Source organism: Heteronotia binoei, chromosome 20 (assembly GCF_032191835.1).
Source record: "Heteronotia binoei isolate CCM8104 ecotype False Entrance Well chromosome 20, APGP_CSIRO_Hbin_v1, whole genome shotgun sequence".
NCBI classification, from domain to species: domain Eukaryota; kingdom Metazoa; phylum Chordata; class Lepidosauria; order Squamata; family Gekkonidae; genus Heteronotia; species Heteronotia binoei.
The window spans coordinates 121331-141366 of NC_083242.1; the positions used below are offsets into that span (position 1 = coordinate 121331).

Sequence of the window (20036 nt, forward strand, 5' to 3'; positions counted from 1 at the left end):
AGGGCGGCAGGGACGGGGGGGCGGCAGCCTTCCTCTCCCCCGGAGGTCCCGCCGCGGATCTGAGCCCAGGGGAGGGGGGGAGGGGGGGCGGCTCCGCTCCTCTGCTCGACGGGGCGGGCGGGCGGTGTGCGTCTCTCTCCCTCCCCCTGCCCTTTATCGAGGCCGCGGGGGGGCGGAGCATTCCCCCTCCCCCCGCGCGCTTCCCGGCAAGGAGCCGCCCCCCCGCCCAGGGAGGGAGGGGCCGTTGGAGACGCCGCCCCGCCCCTCGCCCCTCCCTCCCTCCCGCCAGGCAGGCAGCCTCCATGGCCGCGCCGCCCCCCCCCACGACCGCGGCCCACCGCCACTTCCTGCAGGCGCTGCTGGCCCTCCGCGCCCTCGACGCCCCCCGCGCCGCCGCCCTCCACCGCCACGCCTGCACCAGCCACGCAGGTACCCGGGGAGGGGGGGAGGGAGGGAGGGAGGGGGAAGCCCCACCAGCAGCAGCAGCACTCCCCCCCCCACAGACACGGCCGGGCATGGGGGGGGGGGGTGCTCTGCCCTGGCCTGCCTCTGCCCCCGCCCCCTGCTGACTGGCTCCCAGGTGCTGCGTCCCTTCCCGGGGCTCAGGAGAGCAGAGCAGCCGGGGATGGCCCCTGCCTGCCTCTTCCTTGCTGCCCTCAAGCCCAGCCCCACCGCAGCTGCTGGCTTGCCACCCTCCGACAAGGTCACCCCTCTTGGGCTGGCCAGGCCAGGACCAGGCACCGCAGAACAGGAGAGGAGCCAGCTTGGATCCCACCCCCCCCCCAACCCAGCAGTCCTCACGAGGCCCACCCACAGGCCAGGACTCCAGAAGCCCTCCCACTCTGCCGCCCCCCAAGCACCAAGATGACAGCATCCCTGCCCCAGACATAGGAACAGGATCTGGCCAGTGGGCCCCCACTCCTGCACTCTGTCACACAGCAGCCAACCCCCCCCCCCAGGGGTCCTCAGGAGGTCCGCCAGAACTCCAGAAGCCCTCCCACTCTTGCCCCCCAAGCACCAAGAATAGAGAGCATCACTTGCCCTAGACATAAGAGCAGGAGAGAAGCCATCTTGGATCTGGCCACTGTGTCATGCGGCAGCCAAAACCGAGGAGCCATCAGAAGGTCCACCCATGTGGCCAGAACTCCAGAAGCCCTCCCACTCTTGCCCACAAGCACCAGGGAGACAGAGCATCCCTGCCCCAGACAGTGTTCCGTCTAGTGACTAAGAGCCAGCAATGGATCTGTGCTCCATATTTATTTATTTATTAAATCTGATCTCTAAGCTGCCCTTCTCTAGAGCAGGGCTCAGGGCAGCGTACAACAGAAGGACAGATGCAATAAATAATAGAAATCAGATCAATATTTAAATCCTTAAAAACAGCCGTGCACCTGTGCTGTATCTGAGGTAGTGGACAGAAATGCCCTGTTCCCACAGGCCGCCTCGGGTGGAGGGGATGCTGGAGAGGGAGTGTGTGAGAGAGTGTGCCATTCCATCACTGCCCTCAACCACATGCCTGGCCTTGCGTGCCACGCGGAAAGTTAGTTTCTCCCACAGAGCCTGGCTGCTCTGGAGAGAGTTCCACCAGGCAGGGGCCACGACCGAGAAGGAGGTTCTCCCCCAGAGCACAGTCCTCTTCCAGGGAAATACTGAATCACCTCTTCAAGCTGCCACTTCCATTTTTTGCAGCAGTGAATTCCACATGTTAATTATTTAGATAAAGAGGTACTTGCTTTTGAGAGCCAGTTTGGTGTAGTGGATAAGTGCCTGGACTCTTATCTGGGAGAACTGGGTTCGTTTCCCCACTCCTCCCCTTGTAGCTGCTGGAATGGCCTTGGATCAGCCAGAGCTATTGCAGGAGTTGTCCTTGAAAGGGCAGCTGCTTTGGGAGCCCTCTCAGCCCCACCCACCTCACAGGGTGTCTGTTGTGGGGGAGGAAGGGAAAGGAGATTGTGAGCCGCTCTGAGATTCAGAGTGAAGGGCGGGATATAAATCCAATGTCGTCTTTTACCTGTTCTAAGATTACTGCTCATTAATTTCACTGAACGCCCCCAAGTGCTCGTATAGCAAGAAAGGGAGAAAAGTACTTCTTGCTCTACCTGCTCTATGACATATATAATTTTGTAAATCTCTATTCTGTCATCCTCCGTCATCGTTTCTCCAAACTAAAGAGCCCTGACCTCTTTAACCTTTTTCCACAGGGAAGGTGTTCTATCCCTTGACCAGTTTAGCTCCCCTTTTCTGCACCATTTCCAGTATTATAATTTCTTTTTGAGAAGCAGAACTGTTTGCAGTATTCCAAATGAGGTCACACCATTGATTTATACAGGGGCATTATGATAACGGCTGATTTGTTTTCAGTTCCTTCCTAATGATCCCCAGTGTGGCATTCGCCTTTCTTGTAGCAGTCGCACACTTTGCCTACCTACTTTGTATCTGAATGGGCCAGACACAGGAACACGCATCTGGATAGCCCCTTTTGCTCTGAGGGGAGGCCAGTGCTGAAAAACAGGGTATGGTGGTGTGAGTGGCAACAGTAGCGTTGTTACCCAGGATGGCAGCAATACCCAGAGGCAGCGGGGCGTGTGTGTGTCCGGATCAGGGCAGCAAACCCCACTGGTAGCCCTTCGATTGTAACACTGGCATCATGCCCTCCCACCCAGGATTCTGAGGCTCCTGGGCTGCAAGGACTCTTGGCCCTGCGCTCTCCCGCAAGCACCAGCTCAGCCGCTGCATCTCCTCCTTGGCTCTGCCGAAGCTGCCTCAGCATGGAGGAGAGGGCCAGCATGCCCAAACAGGGCCCCGTGTAGGCCGTCTCGGGGCGTGGGGGCAGATCCAGAGGTGCTGATGGATCGAGGCAGTGGAATGCAGGGCAGGTGGCCTCCTCCCCTGAACCCTCTGCCAGGCTGCTGTTCTCCAGCCGTGAAGGCGGGGCCCTGGGCAAGCCCGAACCAGTCGGAGGAGGCCACTGGATGCCCCCGTGCTTGTGCCAGGCACAGCTGCGGCATTTTGTGGGGCTGGGGAGCAGCTGGGCCTCCGTGCTGGATCCGAGGTAGTGCAGAGAAATCTCCGGTTCTCACAGGCTCCCTAGGGTGGAGGGGATGCGGGAGAGAAAGGGTGCCATACTGTCACTGCCCTCCACCCGATGCAGAAGGTGGGGTGGGACAGAAAGCACCGGTTTGCTTGATCAGAGGATGAAGACCCTGCTGGGGATCCGTGGGTCCAGCCCCTCCAACACACGTCCCACAAAGCCCACTCCGCAGGGGCTTCCGGTTGCTCAAGCTGTGAGTCAAGATAGGAGATTGGCCCGGATTTCACAACGCTGCAGTCCTGGCTCGAAAACATCCTGATAAGATCTTCCGTGTTGTGCCAGCTTCTGGTGCCTCATGCTGAAGTGTTGGTGGAGGCCTGCAGTTCCTTAATGTTGTGCCAGGGGAAAAGAAAGGAATTCAGTGGGGAACCCTGGCCAGGCGTGGAGGGCCTTGTGGGCGCCACCTGCAGCACCCTGGGCAAACAAGGGAGCAGAGGGGAGGCCCTTCTGACGAGTGGCCCTCATTTATTTCCATTTATTTTATTTGGTAGACTTATATCCTGCCCTTTCCCATATGGGCTCAGGGTGGATTACAGTCACAATAAAACAGTTAAAATACAGCAATAGCTTAATAATATTCAATTAAAAACATAATAATATATACACAGGCAGGCGGGCACAATTTACAGATTAAGACATAGTATATGGCCCATTGTGGGAGAGGACAACATTCAGGGGAGGGACGGTGGCTCAGTGGTAGAGCATCTGCTTGGGAAGCAGAAGGTCCCAGGTTCAATCCCCGGTATCTCCAAAAAAGGGTCCAGGCAAAGAGGTATGAAAAACCTCAGCTTGAGACCTTGGAGAGCCGTTGCCAGTCTGAGAAGACAATACTGACTTTGATGGACCAAAGGTCTGATTCAGTATAAGGCAGCTTCATATGTTCATATGGTATAAACAGTAGGATTCCCGAGGCTCCTTGACCCAGCTCTGATGGGCAAGGGGAATTGGGCAGTGCCTTGGGAACACTGCCCCATAAGCTTCTCATGTTGTTTTCTGTGGCCCCAGAAGGTCAGACCAGAATTAACAAGTAGAAATTAAATCAAAGGTTTCTGGCTCAACAACGGAAGAATTTCCTGACAGTTTGGGTGGTTCCTCAGTGGAATGGGCTTCCTCCTTGGGAGGTGGTGGGCTCTCCTTCTTGGAGGTTCTCAATCAGAGGCTAGAATAGATGGCTATGTGACAAGAGTGCTGATTCTGAGCCATGAGAAGGAGGGCAGGAAGGGTTGCATCTCGTGGCCCTTTCTCACACCAGTTTGGCCAGAGATCCTGGAGGGTTTTATTTCTTTCTCTTTTTTGCCATCTTCTGGGCTTGGAGCAGGGGTCGCTGGGGGGAGGGGGGAGTGTTTAGGGGGAAGGTACTTGTGAGTTTCCTGCATTGTGCAGGGGGTTGGACTGGATGGCCCTGGAGGTCTCTTCCAACTCTAGGATTCTTTGACTATGAGAGTTGCCTGACCAGCTGGTGTCTCCTCTCTCCCCAAACCCAGTCTGTTATGCTGCTGATAAGCTGGACGACTTCATCGGTGTGGCTAACCGTCACCTGCAGCCTCTCTTTCTGGAGATCCGGAAAGGTGTGGCGGAAGAGACGGGCACAACGTGGTACGCTTTGGTAAGATGGGCTGCCTTGCCCTGCTAAGGTTTCCTGAAGGTCTTCCTGGGGCAGGATGGCTCAGGCTGAACCCGATGAAGACCTTTGCGGTGGTCCTGGCAGGGAAATCCCCTTACCGGCTTCTGATGGTGCCCCACTGACAGTGGCACCCAGGGTCAGAAGCTTGGGGGTGCTACTAGAGCCTTCCCTGACAATGGAGGCCCAGGTAGCAGCCACTGCCAAATCCGCCTTTTACCATCTTAGGCGGGTACGGCAGTTGGTTCCTTTCCTTGAGCGTGGCAACCTGACAACTGCGATCCATGCAACAGTCACCTCGCGGTTGGACTACTGTAATGCCCTCTACATGGAGCTGCCCCTGTCCCGAATCTGGAAACTGCAGCACTGCAGCCGGATTGTTACTGAGGGTCCCCATGCGGGAGCACATGCAACCTGGGCTGCGGATGCTGCACTGGCTGCCGGTGGTATCCTGGATTTGCTACAAGGTGCTGGTTATTACCTATAAAGCCCTACGTGGCTAGAGACCTGCCTACCTTAGGGACCGTCTCGCCCCACATGTTCCCCAGAGGGTACTTCCACCAGGAACACAACATCTATTATCGATCCCTGGGCAGAGGGAGGCGAGGCTGAAAACAACGCGAGAAAGAGCCTTCCATCGCTGCTCCCTACTGAGGTCAGAGCCTTGTGGGGCCTTGCCCAGTTTCGCAAGCCTTGCAAGACAGTATTATTTCAGTTAGCTTTTAACTGAATGACGACCACCGCCGTGATATCAGATCCAACTCGATGCCTAAGAGCACTGAAAGCCATCCTAAATCATATGGAATTAGCACCAAATTGTTTAAACTGTTTCAAATTGTTTAATTTAACTGTTTTTATTGTTATTCTATTATGTTTGTGAGGCGCCCTGATCCTGCGTTGGCGGGGCGGGCAGGATATAAATCAAATAAACTAAACTAAACTTAGAATCCTACAGTGGGAAGGGACGTCCAGGGTCATCTAGTCCAACCCCCTGCACAATGCAGGAAACCCACAAATACTTCTGTGCTGTGACATTGGAAGCAAAAATGCACCAAGCGCAGCTCTCCCGGAAGGCCTGGCGGGAGAGAACTGGCATCTTTGGATTTCTCAGAACACCTCATTTCAAGTCCAGGTCCAGCCCTTCTGCCCCCCTTCCACCAATGGCTCCAGAGGCAGCCAGGGCAGGGGAGGGCCCGGCAAGGGCAGCTGGAGAGGGCAAAGTGCAAAATCCCCCCCCCCAGAGCTTCCTTCCCACAAGGGGGCGGTGTGGGGGGCAGCCAGTTCTGGCCTGCGACAGCAGCAGCATCTTCACCCTAAGCCCCCTTCTGTTTTTGCCCAGGTGAATCTGGCAGAATCGGAAGTCACCCAGATGGCGAGCGACTACTCGGAAATGGAGCTGGAGCTGTTCAAGAAAACAGTGAGGGGGGGGGTGGTGCTTGCACTCAGGGGCCTGTGTGGGTGGGGTGGGTGTCCCGCTGCCCTTCCTGCCTGCTTAGGATGCCCACCTGGCAGCCTTGCTTCCCAGCAGCACCTGGGGGGCGGGGGGGGGGCAGAGAGGCCTGGGATGCTGCTGCGTCTGCTTTGGTCAGTGAGAATGCATGGCGGGCACTTCCCTCGAGCACACCCGCTAGAACTTGGAGCAGCAGCCAGCCCTTCCCCACAATTAGGAGTGTGGGTTGGCGCTGAAGCCCAGGGCTGGAGTCTGGTTGGACTCAGTGAGGCCTGAGAGGGAGGGTGTGGGGAGGGGGCAGCAGGGCTCCTTCTCCTTTGTGGGCCCTGCAAGAGGGGGAGGACTGGCCGTTTTCTTTCGCAAGGATGAGGCTGATGCAAGGAGAGAAGGGAAGGCGCCCACTCCGCTCGCTCGGGGGATGTTGTTTTCTTGAAAGAGTGTGAAGGGTGTGGTGGCCCACTGCACACACACGTGTGTCCTGGCCAGAGCAGAACTTTGCCTGTGGGGGGGGGCGGGGATTTGCTCCAATGCACAGCTGGGTGTGGAGAACACTGCCTAAGTGACTGTGGGCAGGCAGCCGCACCCTCCCCCCCCAGCCCTGCCCTGCCCTTGCTGCAGATTCAACCATGGGGTCTGTGAGGGGGGGGCAAGAATAACTGGGCTCAGCCTCCACTTATCTGTAAAAGGGGGGGGGGGATTTGGAGGCCCTGCAGACTGAGAACGTCCCGCAGCATCCAGGTTTCCCGTGAGTCTGAGGAGCATTCCTGAGAGTGTCTGGTTTTGTCTCCTGCCACAGATGGATCTCATCATCTTGTCCGAAAACGGCTTTGCATCTTCCACGGATACTTTGAACTTGGCTGACCAGCTGAAACCCAAAAAGATGAAGAAGAGGGAGGCGGAGCACGTCCTGCAGCGCTTGGTCCAGGACAAATGGCTGGCAGAGGTAGCGGCTCTTGCCCCCCCCCCCGGCTGCCCTGGCGGAAGGGCCTCTGTCTCTCCCTGGAGCAGCTCCGTGGTGCACGGGTTGGGGCTGGGGCTGACCCGAGCAACTGAGCCAGCTGGGGGCCAGCATTAACAGGGCCTGCTTTCCCCCTCCCCTAGAAAGAGGGCAAGTTCACGCTGCACCCACGCTGCATCCTGGAGCTGGAGCAGTACATCCTCAGCCACTACCCCGACACGGCCCGCAAATGCCACATCTGCCATGCCCTGGTCATCCAGGTAAGAGGGGGGCTTCTTGCGCTCGGGCTGCAGGCGCCTGCTTCTGAGTGGGAACAGACTGAGGGCTGCCCAGCTTGGGTCTGGCCCAGAAGCCCTGTTGCATCAGGCCAAGGACCCCTCCAGCCGAACACTCTGTGTCACACAGGGACCATCAGGAGGTCCACCAGTGGGGCAAGAAGCCCTCCCACCGCTGCCCCCCCAGGCACCAAGAAGACAGAGCATGACTGCCCCACACATAAGAACCTAAGAGAAGCCATGTTGCATCAGGCCAAGGACCCCTCCAGCCCAACACTCTGTGTCACACAGGGGCCAAAACACTCAGGTGCCATCAGGAGGTCAACCACTGGGGCAAGAAGCCCTCCCACCACTGCCCCCCCAGGCACCAAGAAGACAGCATGACTGCCCCATACATAAGAACCTAAGAAGCCATGTTGGATCAGACCAATGGCCCATCCAGCCCAACACTCTGTGTCACATAAGAACATAAGAGAAGCCATGTTGGATCAGGCCAATGGCCCATCCAGTCCAACACTCTGTGTCACATAAGAACATAAGAGAAGCCATGTTGGATCAGGCCAGAGGCCCCTCCAGTCCAACACTCTGTGTCACATAAGAACATAAGAGAAGCCCTGTTGGATCAGGCCAATGGCCCATCCAGCCCAACACTCTGTGTCACATAAGAGAAGCCATGTTGGATCAGGCCAATGGCCCATCCAGTCCAACACTCTGTGTCACATAAGAACATAAGAGAAGCCGTGTTGGATCAGGCCAGTGGCCCCTCCAGTCCAACACTCTGTGTCACATAAGAACATAAGAGATAGCCCTGTTGGATCAGGCCAATGGCCCATCCAGTCCAACATTCTGTGTCACATAAGAACATAAGAGAAGCCCTGTTGGATCAGGCCAATGGCCCATCCAGTCCAACACTCTGTGTCACATAAGAACATAAGAGAAGCCCTGTTGGATCAGGCCAATGGCCCATCCAGTCCAACACTCTGTGTCACATAAGAAGATAAGAGAAGCCCTGTTGGATCAGGCCAGTGGGCCCCTCCAGTCCAACACTCTGTGTCACATAAGAACATAAGAGAAGCCATGTTGGATCAGGCCAGTGGCCCATCCAGTCCAGCACTCTGTGTCACAGAAGAATATAAGAGAAGCCATGTTGGATCAGGCCAGTGGCCCCTCCAGTCCAACACTCTGTGTCACATAAGAACATAAGAGAAGCCCTGTTGGGTCAGGCCAGTGGCCCCTCCAGTCCAACACTCTGTGTCACAGAAGAACATAAGAGAAGCCGTGTTGGATCAGGCCAATGGCCCATCCAGTCCAACACTCTGTGGTCACATAAGAACATAAGAGAAGCCCTGTTGCATCAGGCCAATGGCCCATCCAGTCCAACACTCTGTGTCACATAAGGAACATAAGAGAAGCCATGTTGGATCAGGCCAGTGGCACCATCCAGTCCAACACTGTGTCACATAAGAACATAAGAGAAGCCATGTTGGATCAGGCCAATGGCCCTCCAGTCCAACACTCTGTGTCACATAAGAACCTAAGAAGCCCTGTTGGATCAGACCAATGGCCCCTCCAGCCCAACACTCTGTCACAAAATGGCCAAAAACCCAGTCAAGCCCTCCTCCGGGCTGGAGTGTGTGTGTGTGTAGGGGGGGCGGGAACCAGGGGTGCCTGCCTGTTTCTCAGCCTGCCCTCCCCAGCTGCTGTGCCTTGACCAGCCACTGCTCTCCCACCTGCACATTCGCCCGACGTCAGCCTCAGTGCTGAAGGCAGGAGAGCCCTGCTGGATTTGGGCAGCCAACAGAGAATTCCACTCCCCCAGGCGCCCCCTCCCCTGAACTGAGACCTTTCTCCCTTCCAGAGCCAAGTCTGCGGGGACTGTGGGATCTCCGTGCACGCGCCTTGCCTAGCCAGATACTTCCAAGGGGGAGCAGAGCCCCGTTGCCCTCACTGCAAACAGTTCTGGCCTCACGGGATTCCAGGTACTGCCTGCTTCAGGAACCCCCGTGTGGGTGGGTGGGGGAGGAGAAGGGCCCTTCCCTGATCTGGATTAAGCCAGGGCAAGGAATCCACAAACAAAATGGCTTTTATTAGGGCAACATCCAAAAGAGAGAGCCAGCAAGGGAAGGGAAGTCTGTGTGCCACGCAGAGAGCGTTTCTGGAAGAAGCCCAGCCTTGTGCAAACGCAGTGATTCAGTGAAAGGCTCCACGGGTGCCCTTGTGTGGTGGGGCAGAGGGAGGGAGGGGCCTCTTCTTGATGTTCTGTTCCCAGCCTTGCCTTCTCTCTCTCTCTCTCTCTCTGGCACAGCAAGGAGCCAGCCGGCTGCTCCTCCTCCGTTGTCCTCCAGCACGCCCAAGGAGAGCAGAAGAGCGCCCTCTGCAGGGACCCAGGCGGCGATGAAGATGCTGCTGGGGGGGGGGGAGGGGGTCCTCCCAGCCTTTGCAGCGCAGGAAACGCCAGGCATGTTTCCCTGGGCCAAAGGAGCCACTGTCCCCCTTCTGCGCTTCTGGATTTGGGGGTCTTTCTGAAATTAAAAGTCTTGCTGTCTTTTCCTCAAGGATCAGTGCTTGCCTGAGGGGGGTTCCAGGGCATCAGCTGGGGCTCTCCCCCCCTGGGAACCTCTGAAGCCTGCCTCCGGAAAAAGCCTGCCCTGGCTGGCATCCTTCTGCAGGGCCTCTTCCTGCCCCAGTTCTGCACTGTGCTTCTGCAGCTGGGCTGGGAAAGGTGAACTCCCCCAGCTGCCTCCTTCCCTGGAGACACGGCCGCAGAAAGCCAAAGATGGCTGTTGGGAAGGGCATCCGAGGCAAGGGACAACGGGAGGGAGTGGTCTTCCTGGGCAGACTGGAGAGCTGCTGCCCTGTGGCCTTTCCTTGCCCCGCAGAGGAGAGGAGAGAAGAGGAGAGCCCCTTTCCTCCATAAAGGGTGGGGTCTGTCTGGAGAAGCCCCTGGCAGCAGCCAGAGCAGTGGCCTTGAGCACAGACCCTTCCTGACCCAGCCTCCCTCCCTCCCTGCCGCGCTGCGCTTCTGGCTGTGCTCTCCCTCCTTCTGGATGCCTCTGGCACAGCATCCCCTCCTCCTCCCTCCCTCGAGGCAGGGGAGTGCTGCTCTCAGGCTTGGGCTACGACCACCAGAAGCTGAGGGAGAAGCTGGTCTGCAGAGCCCGCACGTAGTGCCAGTGCTGGGCTGGGATGAAGAGCACCTGGCCCGGGTTGAGGATGCAGGCCTGAAAGGGAGCCGTCTCGAACTGGGGGAACCTCGCCAAGTCGGGCTCTTCCACGTCCACCTGGGCAGGGACAGAGGAGGGGAGGGCCTTTCTTTCACGCCCACCGTGGGAGAGCCACGTGGGCCACGGCCGGCTGGGGGTGGGTCACTCACCTGGCTGGTGTTGTGGAGCAGGTGGCCCTCGTGGGGGTAGAGCTTTTCCTGACTGGGCGGGAGAGTAGAGGCGCAGGTACTTCCGGCCCATGACCTGCCAGTGGGAAAGTTGGGCAGCTGAAGCAGGAAGAGCAGCAGCTGGATCCTGGGCACACCCTCTGCTGCTGATTCGCAGAGCGGGGAAGGGGCGGGGAGGGCGTGCTGAAGCTTCCCGCTGCATCCCAGGAGGACAGGCGAGGAGGAGAAGGACGAAGAGGAGGGGGCCCGCTGTGGGCTGCTCCCTCCCTGCCCTCCCTCCTCCTTGCTACCTGCCAAGAGGGGAGGGAGGGAATGATGCCTAGAGCGCCATGGGGCAGCTGAGCTCTCCAGCGTGTCAGGAGGCTGCTGGGAGAGACAAAGAAGCCTCTGCCCGATCTGCTCCCACTGCCTTCAGACACCCACCCCAGGGCGCCTTGCGAAAAGGCACAGGGAGGGCCAGACCTGGACCAAGAAATTCTGCTGGGGGTCGTGGTGGAGGGGCGAAACGGTCCCCTGCTGACCCAAACCAGGCGTTGACGGTGATGTCGTCTTCCTCGCCCTTCCCAGGCAGCAGTAGTCTGGGATGCCGACATCCCGCTTCAGCTCTGGGATCTGGCAGGGAGGAGAGAGAGAGAGTCACCCAAAGGCCGGCCGTTCTCTGGATCCCCCGGAGAATCCAGGCTTCCAACGTGGGTGAGGCTGTCTGTGGCCCCTTTGGCAAAGAGGGAGAGGAAATCTGCCTGCAGGATCCAGCCCTCACGCCAGGCCTCGCTGTCACTCAGAGTGCAGCACCTGCGGGCTGCAGAGGGGGGAACTCACAGGAATGGGCTTCGGGGAGGACTTTGCTTCTTACAGCCAGAGGGATCAGTTGCCTAGGGAGGTGGTGAGCCCCCCCCCGCCCCGCCCCCCCGGGGCAGTCCTCAAGCAGCAGTCAGCGGAACCCTTGCCGGGGTTGCTTTTGGGTGATCCTGCATTGAGAAGGGGGTTGGACTGGATGGTCTCTGTGCCCCCTCCCTCCTCTGTGAATAGTCTCTTCCGCATGCATGCGAGAGAGAGAGAGAGAGTAAGAGTCCTGCAGCGCAGGCGCCTTGCCAGTCCCCCCCCCCCCCACTACGGGAGACCAGCCCCACAGGGACTTTTGGGTGGGCACTTTCTGCTCCTCTGCTGCCCCCCCTCCCCAGACTGCTCTGTGTTCTTGCAGCAACATCCTCTGGCCGCAGCAGGCAGCTTTGCTGGAACTTACTCAGAGGAAGCGGGGTTGGGCGGAGGCGCAGACTCAGGGCCTTGGGGGGTGGGGAGGAAGAAAGGCTCCTGCAGCACTCCCCTAGAGGGAGGGGCCCTGGTGGGGCTCAGCTCAGAGCCTCTGCTTGGCATGCAGAGGGCCCCCCCACAACCCCTGGCAGCAACTCCGGCCCCAAGGGTCAGGTGGGAGGGGGGGGCTCTGCCTGAGACCCTGCAGGGCTGGTGCTCGGTGGGTCCAGGCAGCTGATTCGGTAGGAGGCGGCTTCATGGGAATTCGTGTCCCCCCCCGCCCCCCCGCCATTCTCCTTTACCTGGTCAAAGAGTTGGTGCTGGGCAAGGTATCCAGTGTGGTCCTGGAGGCAGAGAAGAGGAGGAGGAGGAAAAATGAACCCAGAGCATCTTCATCCCATCTGAGAGCAGCGGAGGGCAACAAGGGACAGGGTGGGCAGTGGGCCCCTCCCCCCATCAAGGTAGCCCCCCTCCTTCCAGAGGGCGCTCCCCATTCCGTGGCGCTTGGGCAGGAGGGGGTCTTCCCCAGCCAGACTGCTTTCTCCGCTGCCCCCCCCCCTCCAGAAAGGCTCCAACCTCGTTCTCGATGTACCGGCTGATGAAGTCGTCGACAGTCATAAGCGTCTGGGACCATTCCTCATCCGTGTAGCGCGAACCCACCTCCACAGGGACGGTGCGGCTGCCAGCTGCTTGGCGGATGTAGTCCACGCTGCAGTGAAAAGCAAAAGGCCCCCCCGCTCAGTTCCAGGGCTCTTCCCAAGAGGCCTGATCCCGTCTCCAAAGGAAGAGGCGGCAGGGCAAACGGCCTCCTTCCTGCAGTTGGTCTGTCTGGCAAGCTGACAATGTCCATGCAGTGTTGGGCTGGGCTGGGGGCTGTGGCTTCACGGCACCCTGCCCTGGCGCCTGTGCAGGAGGGAGGCTGAGCCGGACAGAGAAAATGCCTGCTGGCCGCCGCACTAAAATACAAGGCCATTGGGCTGGGGGAGGCCAATCACCCGTCCCTTGGTTCAGATTTCTAGCCTGTCCTTCCCCTTGAACGAGGCTCTGGGCAGCTGACAACATAACAGTACAATAACAACAAGCCAGCTTCTCCTGCAATATCCAATGAAATGAGTCGACCAATGGCTATGAGCCACAATGGCTAAGTGGAGCTTCCATGTTCAGTGGCAGCGTCCAGAAACGTCCGTTGCGAAGGAGAGCTCATGGCTTCCTGGCTGCTCCCCTGGCCTTGGATGTCCCGGAGCCCCTGGGTGGCTTCTGGGGGAGATGGGATGTGGGATTCCCTGGCCCTCCTCCGAACTATTGCCCTCCTCTCCTCTCCTCCCCTCCCTTCCCCAGCAGGGCACAGTTCTCGGAGTGATCCACGGCCTCTTGGAGCTAACAGAAGTGGCTGAACCAAACCCAGTTCTTGGCAGCAGAAAATCCTCTGCCCTGGAAGGTTTTTCTGCAAGGAAGATTCCTCTTCCTAGAAATGCAGAGGTTCGTAAAGTCAAGTGAGTCTAATAAATGGACAGAGAACCTGACCAGGAGGAGAGCGGCAGAAGGGAAGACTTCTCTGGGCATGGTTCCCCTGAAGCCTCCAGAAACTCAGACAGAGTTTTTGTCCCTTAACACAAGGCTGCAGCTGAAGTGCTTTGGGCTTCTGGAGAGATTTAGGCAGCACACATGAAGCTGCTGTGGGCTGACGTTAAAGTTTCCTTTCCTCGGCAGAAGTGCAAGCAGCTAAATCCGACATGGCTCACTTTGCATGGGAATGTTTCCCAATCCAGGTTTCCTGGAAAGCCCGCCTGACTGCCCGGGTCACAACCAGTCTGCTTTCAAGGACGACCCGTCAGGCAGGGCCTTAACTGCAGAGTCAGTGATGGATTGATTGCTCCAGCCTATATCCTGCACCTTCAGCAGGGCCCAGCATGGCTTCCAACAGTTAGACTTACGATATAATCAACATAGTACAGTCTTAAAATCCACTATGAGAAGTTAAAGCCTAACAATCCATCTGCCCCCAGCAATCCATTGCAAGGGGCCAGCGGAGAGAAGTTCATGGCCCAACAGTAGATGGAAAAAACAAGCCCTAGAAAAAGGGCAAGGAAGGAAAAAGGAGGAGGATACGATCAAGACAGGAAGGAGCAGAATACAAGAAATAAGACAAGCACGGTGGAGGCGGGGGGATGAGAAGCAAGAAGGGGGAGGGGAGGAAGAGGAAGGCAGCTGATCTCTAACCGTCACTGTCCTCAACCATATGCCTGGTGGAACATCACAGTTTTACAGGCCCTGCTGAACTAAACCGAGTGCCGCAGGGCACAAGTCTCGCCGGACAAAGAGTTCCACCAGGTTAGGGCCAAAGCCAAAAAGGCCCTGGTCCTGGTCAAGGACAGCTGGACCGCTTTGGGGCCAGGGACTGCCCATAAGTTGTTAGCAGATGAGCATAACGCTCTCCGAGTATTTCCCCAAAGGCGGTCCTGTAGATACGATGGTCCCAGACTGTTTAGAGCTTTAAAAGTAAGTCCCAGAACCTTGAACCTGATTTGGTCCTCCATCTGGAGCCAGTGCAGCTGGGAGAGTACAGGCGGGCCCTGTGCTCTCAAATGGGTCCCAGTGAGGACACAGGCCACTCCTTTCTGGCCCAGCTGGAGTTTCTAGAGCAAGTTCAAAGGCAGCCCTGCGTACAAAGAGTTGCAGTAATTTAATCTAAAGGAAACGGTTATAGGGATCACTCAGGGACCAGTTGCCAGGCTTGGGGGAAATGCCGTATTTGCGACCTGAGCCTCCAACGAAAGGAAGGCAGAGGGAGCTGGTCCTAGCTGCACTCCACCCAGAGCGGGAAGCTGCGTTCGCAGACCCAGACGAGGGATTCAGCTCTAGCCTTTTGTGTCCTGCTTGGCTTTGGCAGAAGTGGGCAGGGGCCCATCCTCTGCTTTGGAAATCCCGTGATGCCTTCCGGTGGCTCAGGCACAGATCACACAGGGTGTGGCAAGGCAGCCGAGCATGCTCTCCACCCCCCAGGGCCCTGAGCCCTCTCTGCAGTCTGCGGCACCCCAGAGATGTTTCAACGCTACGCTTCTGGCAGGCGGAACTGAGATGTGTTGAGCACAAGCCCCCCCACCCCCCAAAGCAACACTGTTCTGTCAGCACCAGCTGGGCAGCCAAATCAAGTGTCGACCTCTTAAGAGAACAGAGCCCCATGCCCCAGAAGGCCTGGCAGAGGGAAGGTTTGCCCACGCCCACCGGCCTCCTGGGTCCCTGGTGGGCTGGCTGCAACGGGCACCTCCATTGCTTGTGAAAAGGTTGCCCCCCCCGCCCCCCACTCAGAGGCAGCAACCACAAAGGTGCTAATGGTGGGGGGAGGCAACCACAGAAACACAAGGGGGGGGGGGTTCCCTCACCTCCACTTCTTCATGCAGGGCCAGTGATCAACGATCCCTTCCAAGATCACAGGCTTTTGAGGGAGCAGGAAGTTATCGCGGAAATGTTCCAGTGACGGGCAGCAAAGCTGCAAAATCCTCTCTTCTGTTTTTATAGCAGGGACCTCTGGGTATTTGGAGGCCAGGTGGATTTTCTGCAATGAGAAGGAGGCATTCTCAGAACTGTCAGCTCAAACCTTCCTTGCTGTGCAGACAGATCCTCAGGACAGGCTCTCAAGACAGTGGGCCCCTGGCTGGCCGGCCGGCCTGCCACACACGAGTGCAGGGGGAAGGGCAGCCCTTCAGGAGACTTCAGTCCCCCACGTTCACGGCGGCCTGTCTGCAGCCGGGGGCTGGATCTGTTTGCAGAGCAGCGGAAAAGCAGCTCAAGGACACCCAGTACCTTTGGGAGGGGCTCCTCTACGTCTCCAGCCGCAGGTCTTTGGGGACGGGGCAGATGCCGCTGAAGGACGCTGATCATTCTGGCCAAGATGTTGTCCAAGATGGAGGCCCCCATCAGCAGCCCCAGGTCACAGGTGCGCACGGCCTCAGCCACGGCTCCTCCGGAACGGCACAAGCCCAGCGCTTTGAACAGGCAGCCGTAGGCGTAGATGCGACGCCACTCCTTGTCCACCTCCCTCCACGTCCCAATGTTCAGCTTTTCCCAAGAGTAGTCCAGGATTGCCTCGCTCAGGTGCAGGCAGGTGGTGGTGCTGCTGCTGCCCCAGTGGGAGGCGAGGCCCTGGCCACTGTAGAGCAGATCTGCCGCCTGCTGGAGCATGAGCAGGAGGCTGCTCTCCACGTCCTCCCTGAAGTCCAGCTGCAAGCCCTCCTTGGTGGCGGGAAGCAGGGCCTGCAGGTCGGCCCACAAGGCCTCGGCAGCTGGGGCTGGGCCCAAAGGGACAGGCGGCCGCTCTCCGCTGTCCTGGATGGGATCCCTCCGCTCCTTGCTCCCCTGCATCTGCCAGCGCTTCTGCGGCCTCCCCGGCACAGTCAGTTCTCTCTCTGCAAGGGAGGGGCAGAAGCAGAGCCAAGTTCCCCCATGAACCCCATAAAGCAATGGGCAGGAAGTTCAGGATGGCCACTGCAGCTGTGCTGTGTGAGTCCAGCCCCAAAAGGTTTCCTGAGGGAGAGACCAGTGGCCCTCTGCACCCCCCTGCCCATAACTACCCGAAGGAGCCTCATGGGAAGGGGGAGGGGCTTCCAGGCACCTTCCCTCCCTCTCCCCACAACCACCACAGGGAAACCCGCCCCCCCCGGAAGGCAGGCCTGTGTGTGTGTGGTAGGGCTTCCAGGCACCTTCCCTCCCTCTCCCCACAACCACCACAGGGAAACCACCCCCCCCCGGAAGGCAGGCCTGTGTGTGTGTGGTAGGGCTGCCACCCCCAGGTGGGTAAGGCATTTACAAAGCAGGAATAAATGCAACCGCTCTTGTTATGCTTTCAGTTCATTGGAGCATCACAAACACAACTTTCAGCCGAAATACTCTGCCTCTTCACTGAGCTCAACAGACAGAGTCGTTCCAGATCAATACTTTGCAATGCTATACAGGTACAATCTCTTGCTGCCTACAAATGTCCTGTTTCTTGGTAGACGCAAGTGTACCCTTTATTCAAGTGTCGTGAGGGTAGCAGTCCTGTCCCACAGGCACAGCGACGTGGGGCCAAGGTTCCTTCCGTGTTTCATACGCCACTTCCACTGGCCGCCTGTATTTTTTCTACCCTCACAACACTTGAATAAAGGGTACACTTGCGTCTACCAAGAAGCAGGACATTTGTAGGCAGCAAGAGATTGTACCTGTATAGCATCGCAAAGTATTGATCTGGAAGGACTCTGTCTGTTGAGCTCAGTGAAGAGGCAGAGTATTTCGGCTGAAAGTTGTGTTTGTGATGCTCCAATGAACTGAAAGCATAACAAGAGCGGTTGCATTTATTCCTGCTTTGCAAATTACACAGTGTTTTCCTATTTTTGCTTCACCAATTGTTCCACTGCGATTTCCTGTTCGCCTAAATCCCCAGGTGGGGGGAGGGATCCTCCGGCAGGGGGGGGTTGGAATGTCTGCTGGGCGCGCCATTATTCCCCATGGAGACCGATTCCCATAGGGCATAATGGAGAATTGCTCTGGGGGTATCCGGGCGGGGGCAAAACTCCCTCCAAAGGGTCCAGCTCCATGAGCCCCTGTCCGCCATTGTTGCCTTTAAAGGGCCAGGTCTCCCTCCCACCGCCTTGCTCCCGGCCCCACCCCCAAAGTCCCCTGGCAACCCAGAGCCCCGCCCCACTGACCGGCGCGCGCGGAGAGGAGCGGAGGCGGCGGCGCAGAGACGGGCCTTCCCAGGCCTAGAGCGGCTGCACCACCGAGAGCGGCGGAAGGAGGGGCCGGCGGGGAAAGCGCGCCCCCAGCGGCCGGGAGGGGGGATGCCGCGGGAGGCCTGAGCTCTTCCGGGGGGCGGGGCGGGGTCGCGCTGGGGATCCTGGGAGGAGGAGAAGGAGGAGGAGAGCCCCCCTCGGGTCCCCCCCTTGCATCCACACAACAGCCCTGGGAGGGAGGCCGGCGGGGGGGGACTTCCCCTCTGACACCCCCCAGGACAGGCCAGCTCCTGCCAAGAGCCCTCTGATCCTGGCTGGGGGGGCAAGCAAACGCCCCTCCCGGCTGCACCAGGCTCTCTTCCTTCCTGCAGCTGCCGGAGGGTCCTTGGGACATCTTGGCTGCAGGCGGAGGGGAGTGGACAGCCTCCCTGGCTTGGGACCCCTGCCTCTGGCCTGTGCCCTGGGGGAGGGTGGGAGGGGCGCTCGGGCGTGTGCCCTGGGACTACGGAGCCCCCCCTGCAGCTGGCGCCCAGGCCCCCCTTGGCCCTGCCTGGGGAAGAGCCCTTCCCTCCGTCAGAGGGGGCCAGGCGGCCGCTTCCCTCTCCCCCCCCACCCACCCCGCGCTGATCTGAATGAGCGGTGTGACTCTGGCACCGTCTTTGAGTTCGCTGAACAGACACCTGCTCGGTCGTTCCGCACTCCAGCCCCCCGGGGGGCATTTTCACTAGACGGATCGATTTCCAAAATGACAACATCTGTTTGCTTGTACACATTTAGTTATAATTCTTCCCCTGGCGATTATCAGGGGAGCTTGGTGAGTAATAGCCAGCTGTGTGAGTGAGCAGGGAAAGGATGCGGTGATTTGATCTGTGAAGGAAGATGGCAGACAAGGCCAGAGGTAATCAACGCACAACAGATGCCCGGAATACAAAGTCCCAGGAAGGGACGTGGGCATCAGCGGAACACACGAGCGGCCCCAAAAGCCAGACTCTGGGCCCTGGCCTCCCCCCCCTCGCTCTGCAGGCAAGAGCCAACTGGTGGGTCTGCTTTCCACAGCCTGGCTGTTGCCCTTCCTTTCTTGCCAGGGCTGTGCGCATCTGAATCCCAAGCGCCCTGCTCAGCAGCCAGGCCCAGGAGGCTATGCATCACTCTCGCCCCAGGTGGCTGGTGGGGCCTGGGAGTGTGCAGACTGGCTGAGGTGAGCTCTCCACACCAGATCTCTGCCTCCCTGGTGATCCCTCCAAGTGGCAGCGCTCCTGGCCCCTCAGCTCCCTTGGAGACACTCTCAGAAGGCTGCTGCGTGGCCAACGCACTCCTTCTTGGGGTGGGTTTGTCCCCTGGCCTGGCCTTCCTTGCCCTGCCCGTGGAGAGGGCAAAAGGGGTGAGCTTCTCCCTCCTCCAAGTGGGAGGTGGCGGGGAGGAAGGGTATTGGTTAGTCATTGGTGGCAACTTAATTGTTCCACGCGAGCAATTCTCCCCTGCTCCAGCTGACGGCACCAGGCACGCCAAGGGTGCTGTGATGGAGTGCGGAGCGCAGAATGACCGCGATGTCTTTATCAGCCTGTTCTCAGCACTGCGTTCATATCACAGCCATCTGCTCTGCGGAGAGTGGCAGCTGCCAGGCCCTGCAAATCGCTCGGCTGTGTACTTGCCTGTAGAACAACATATTGTCATAATTTCCCTGGTATTACGAGATGAGATACCGTTGACTAAGATAAGGAAGGGGAGAGAGAGGATGGCTGCACTTCTGCCCGTTTCCTGAAAGTCACAGGAAACCCAACTGGCTGCCAAGCCGTGTGGCTAATCCGGCCTCCTGGAGCGTGTGCTTGGCCAGCTGAGTCCGCTCCCCCGGACACAGAAAGGTCCACTCTGGTGACGCAGCCGTGGCCGCCTCCTCCCAGGACATCTCCCTCTCCTCCAGGCCGAGCCAGCCAGCCAGGTGTGCTGAGTCTCCCTACACTGGACCTCCCTGTGGCCACACCAAGGGACCAGGCCCTGGACTCAGTGCACCCCCTCCCCATGGGAAAAGAAATGTGAACCTTGAAAGAAGCTGCTTGTTTCAGCTCCAGTGCCTGCTGATCTTTAGATACTTCCCAAGGTGCAGCCCCCAAAAGAAGCAACAAAGGGGACCAATTACTCCACTCTGTGCCATGCTGGAGATCCAGGGCAGCTTTTCAAGCTTCTTTTTTGTGCGCAAATAGTATTTGCCTGTCTAAGAGGCACACACCAGCCTGTCCAGGATTGCTCTCCGCAGCAGGCTAATTGGCTGTCACAAAGCGGAGGGGTGGTTA

General features: G+C 58.5%; 3 protein-coding genes across 3 annotated transcripts in view; 1 reads left to right on the top strand and 2 right to left on the bottom strand.

Moving 5' to 3' along the window:
- The window catches only part of PDPK1 (3-phosphoinositide dependent protein kinase 1), a 60451-nt gene extending 50728 nt beyond the window's left edge, over positions 1-9723 (bottom strand). Inside the window, exon 1 of the mRNA XM_060260695.1 lies at positions 9714-9723. The gene's annotated coding sequence lies outside the window, so the exon portion shown is untranslated. The remainder of the gene's footprint in view (positions 1-9713) is intronic.
- On the top strand, positions 303-9945 carry NSMCE1 (NSE1 homolog, SMC5-SMC6 complex component). Its single transcript, XM_060261002.1, has 7 exons — positions 303-429; positions 4576-4697; positions 6052-6129; positions 6959-7105; positions 7264-7380; positions 9254-9374; positions 9701-9945. Exons 1-7 carry the CDS (start codon positions 303-305, stop codon positions 9919-9921), a joined length of 933 nt encoding a protein of 310 aa, XP_060116985.1. The 3' UTR covers positions 9922-9945.
- A 562-nt stretch (positions 9946-10507) lies between these two features.
- KDM8 (lysine demethylase 8) lies at positions 10508-16437 on the bottom strand. Its single transcript, XM_060260698.1, is given in 10 exon segments — positions 10508-10676; positions 10769-10813; positions 10815-10862; positions 11249-11308; positions 11310-11347; positions 11350-11398; positions 12340-12381; positions 12614-12746; positions 15421-15593; positions 15842-16437. Coding segments are annotated over 10 exon segments (1311 nt in total). The 5' UTR covers positions 16400-16437; the 3' UTR covers positions 10508-10511.
- Positions 16438-20036: the final 3599 nt, after the last annotated feature.

What these genes read in the sequence shown, in the direction of transcription:
- NSMCE1 (XM_060261002.1), top strand. Translation starts at nt 303, where the DNA reads ATGGCCGCGCCGCCCCCCCCCACGACCGCGGCCCACCGCCACTTCCTG. An exon ending in CGCCTGCACCAGCCACGCAG is followed by an intron (nt 430 to 4,575) that starts GTACCCGGGGAG and finishes CCCCAAACCCAG; the next exon opens with TCTGTTATGCTGCTGATAAG. An exon ending in GCCATGCCCTGGTCATCCAG is followed by an intron (nt 7,381 to 9,253) that starts GTAAGAGGGGGG and finishes TCTCCCTTCCAG; the next exon opens with AGCCAAGTCTGCGGGGACTG.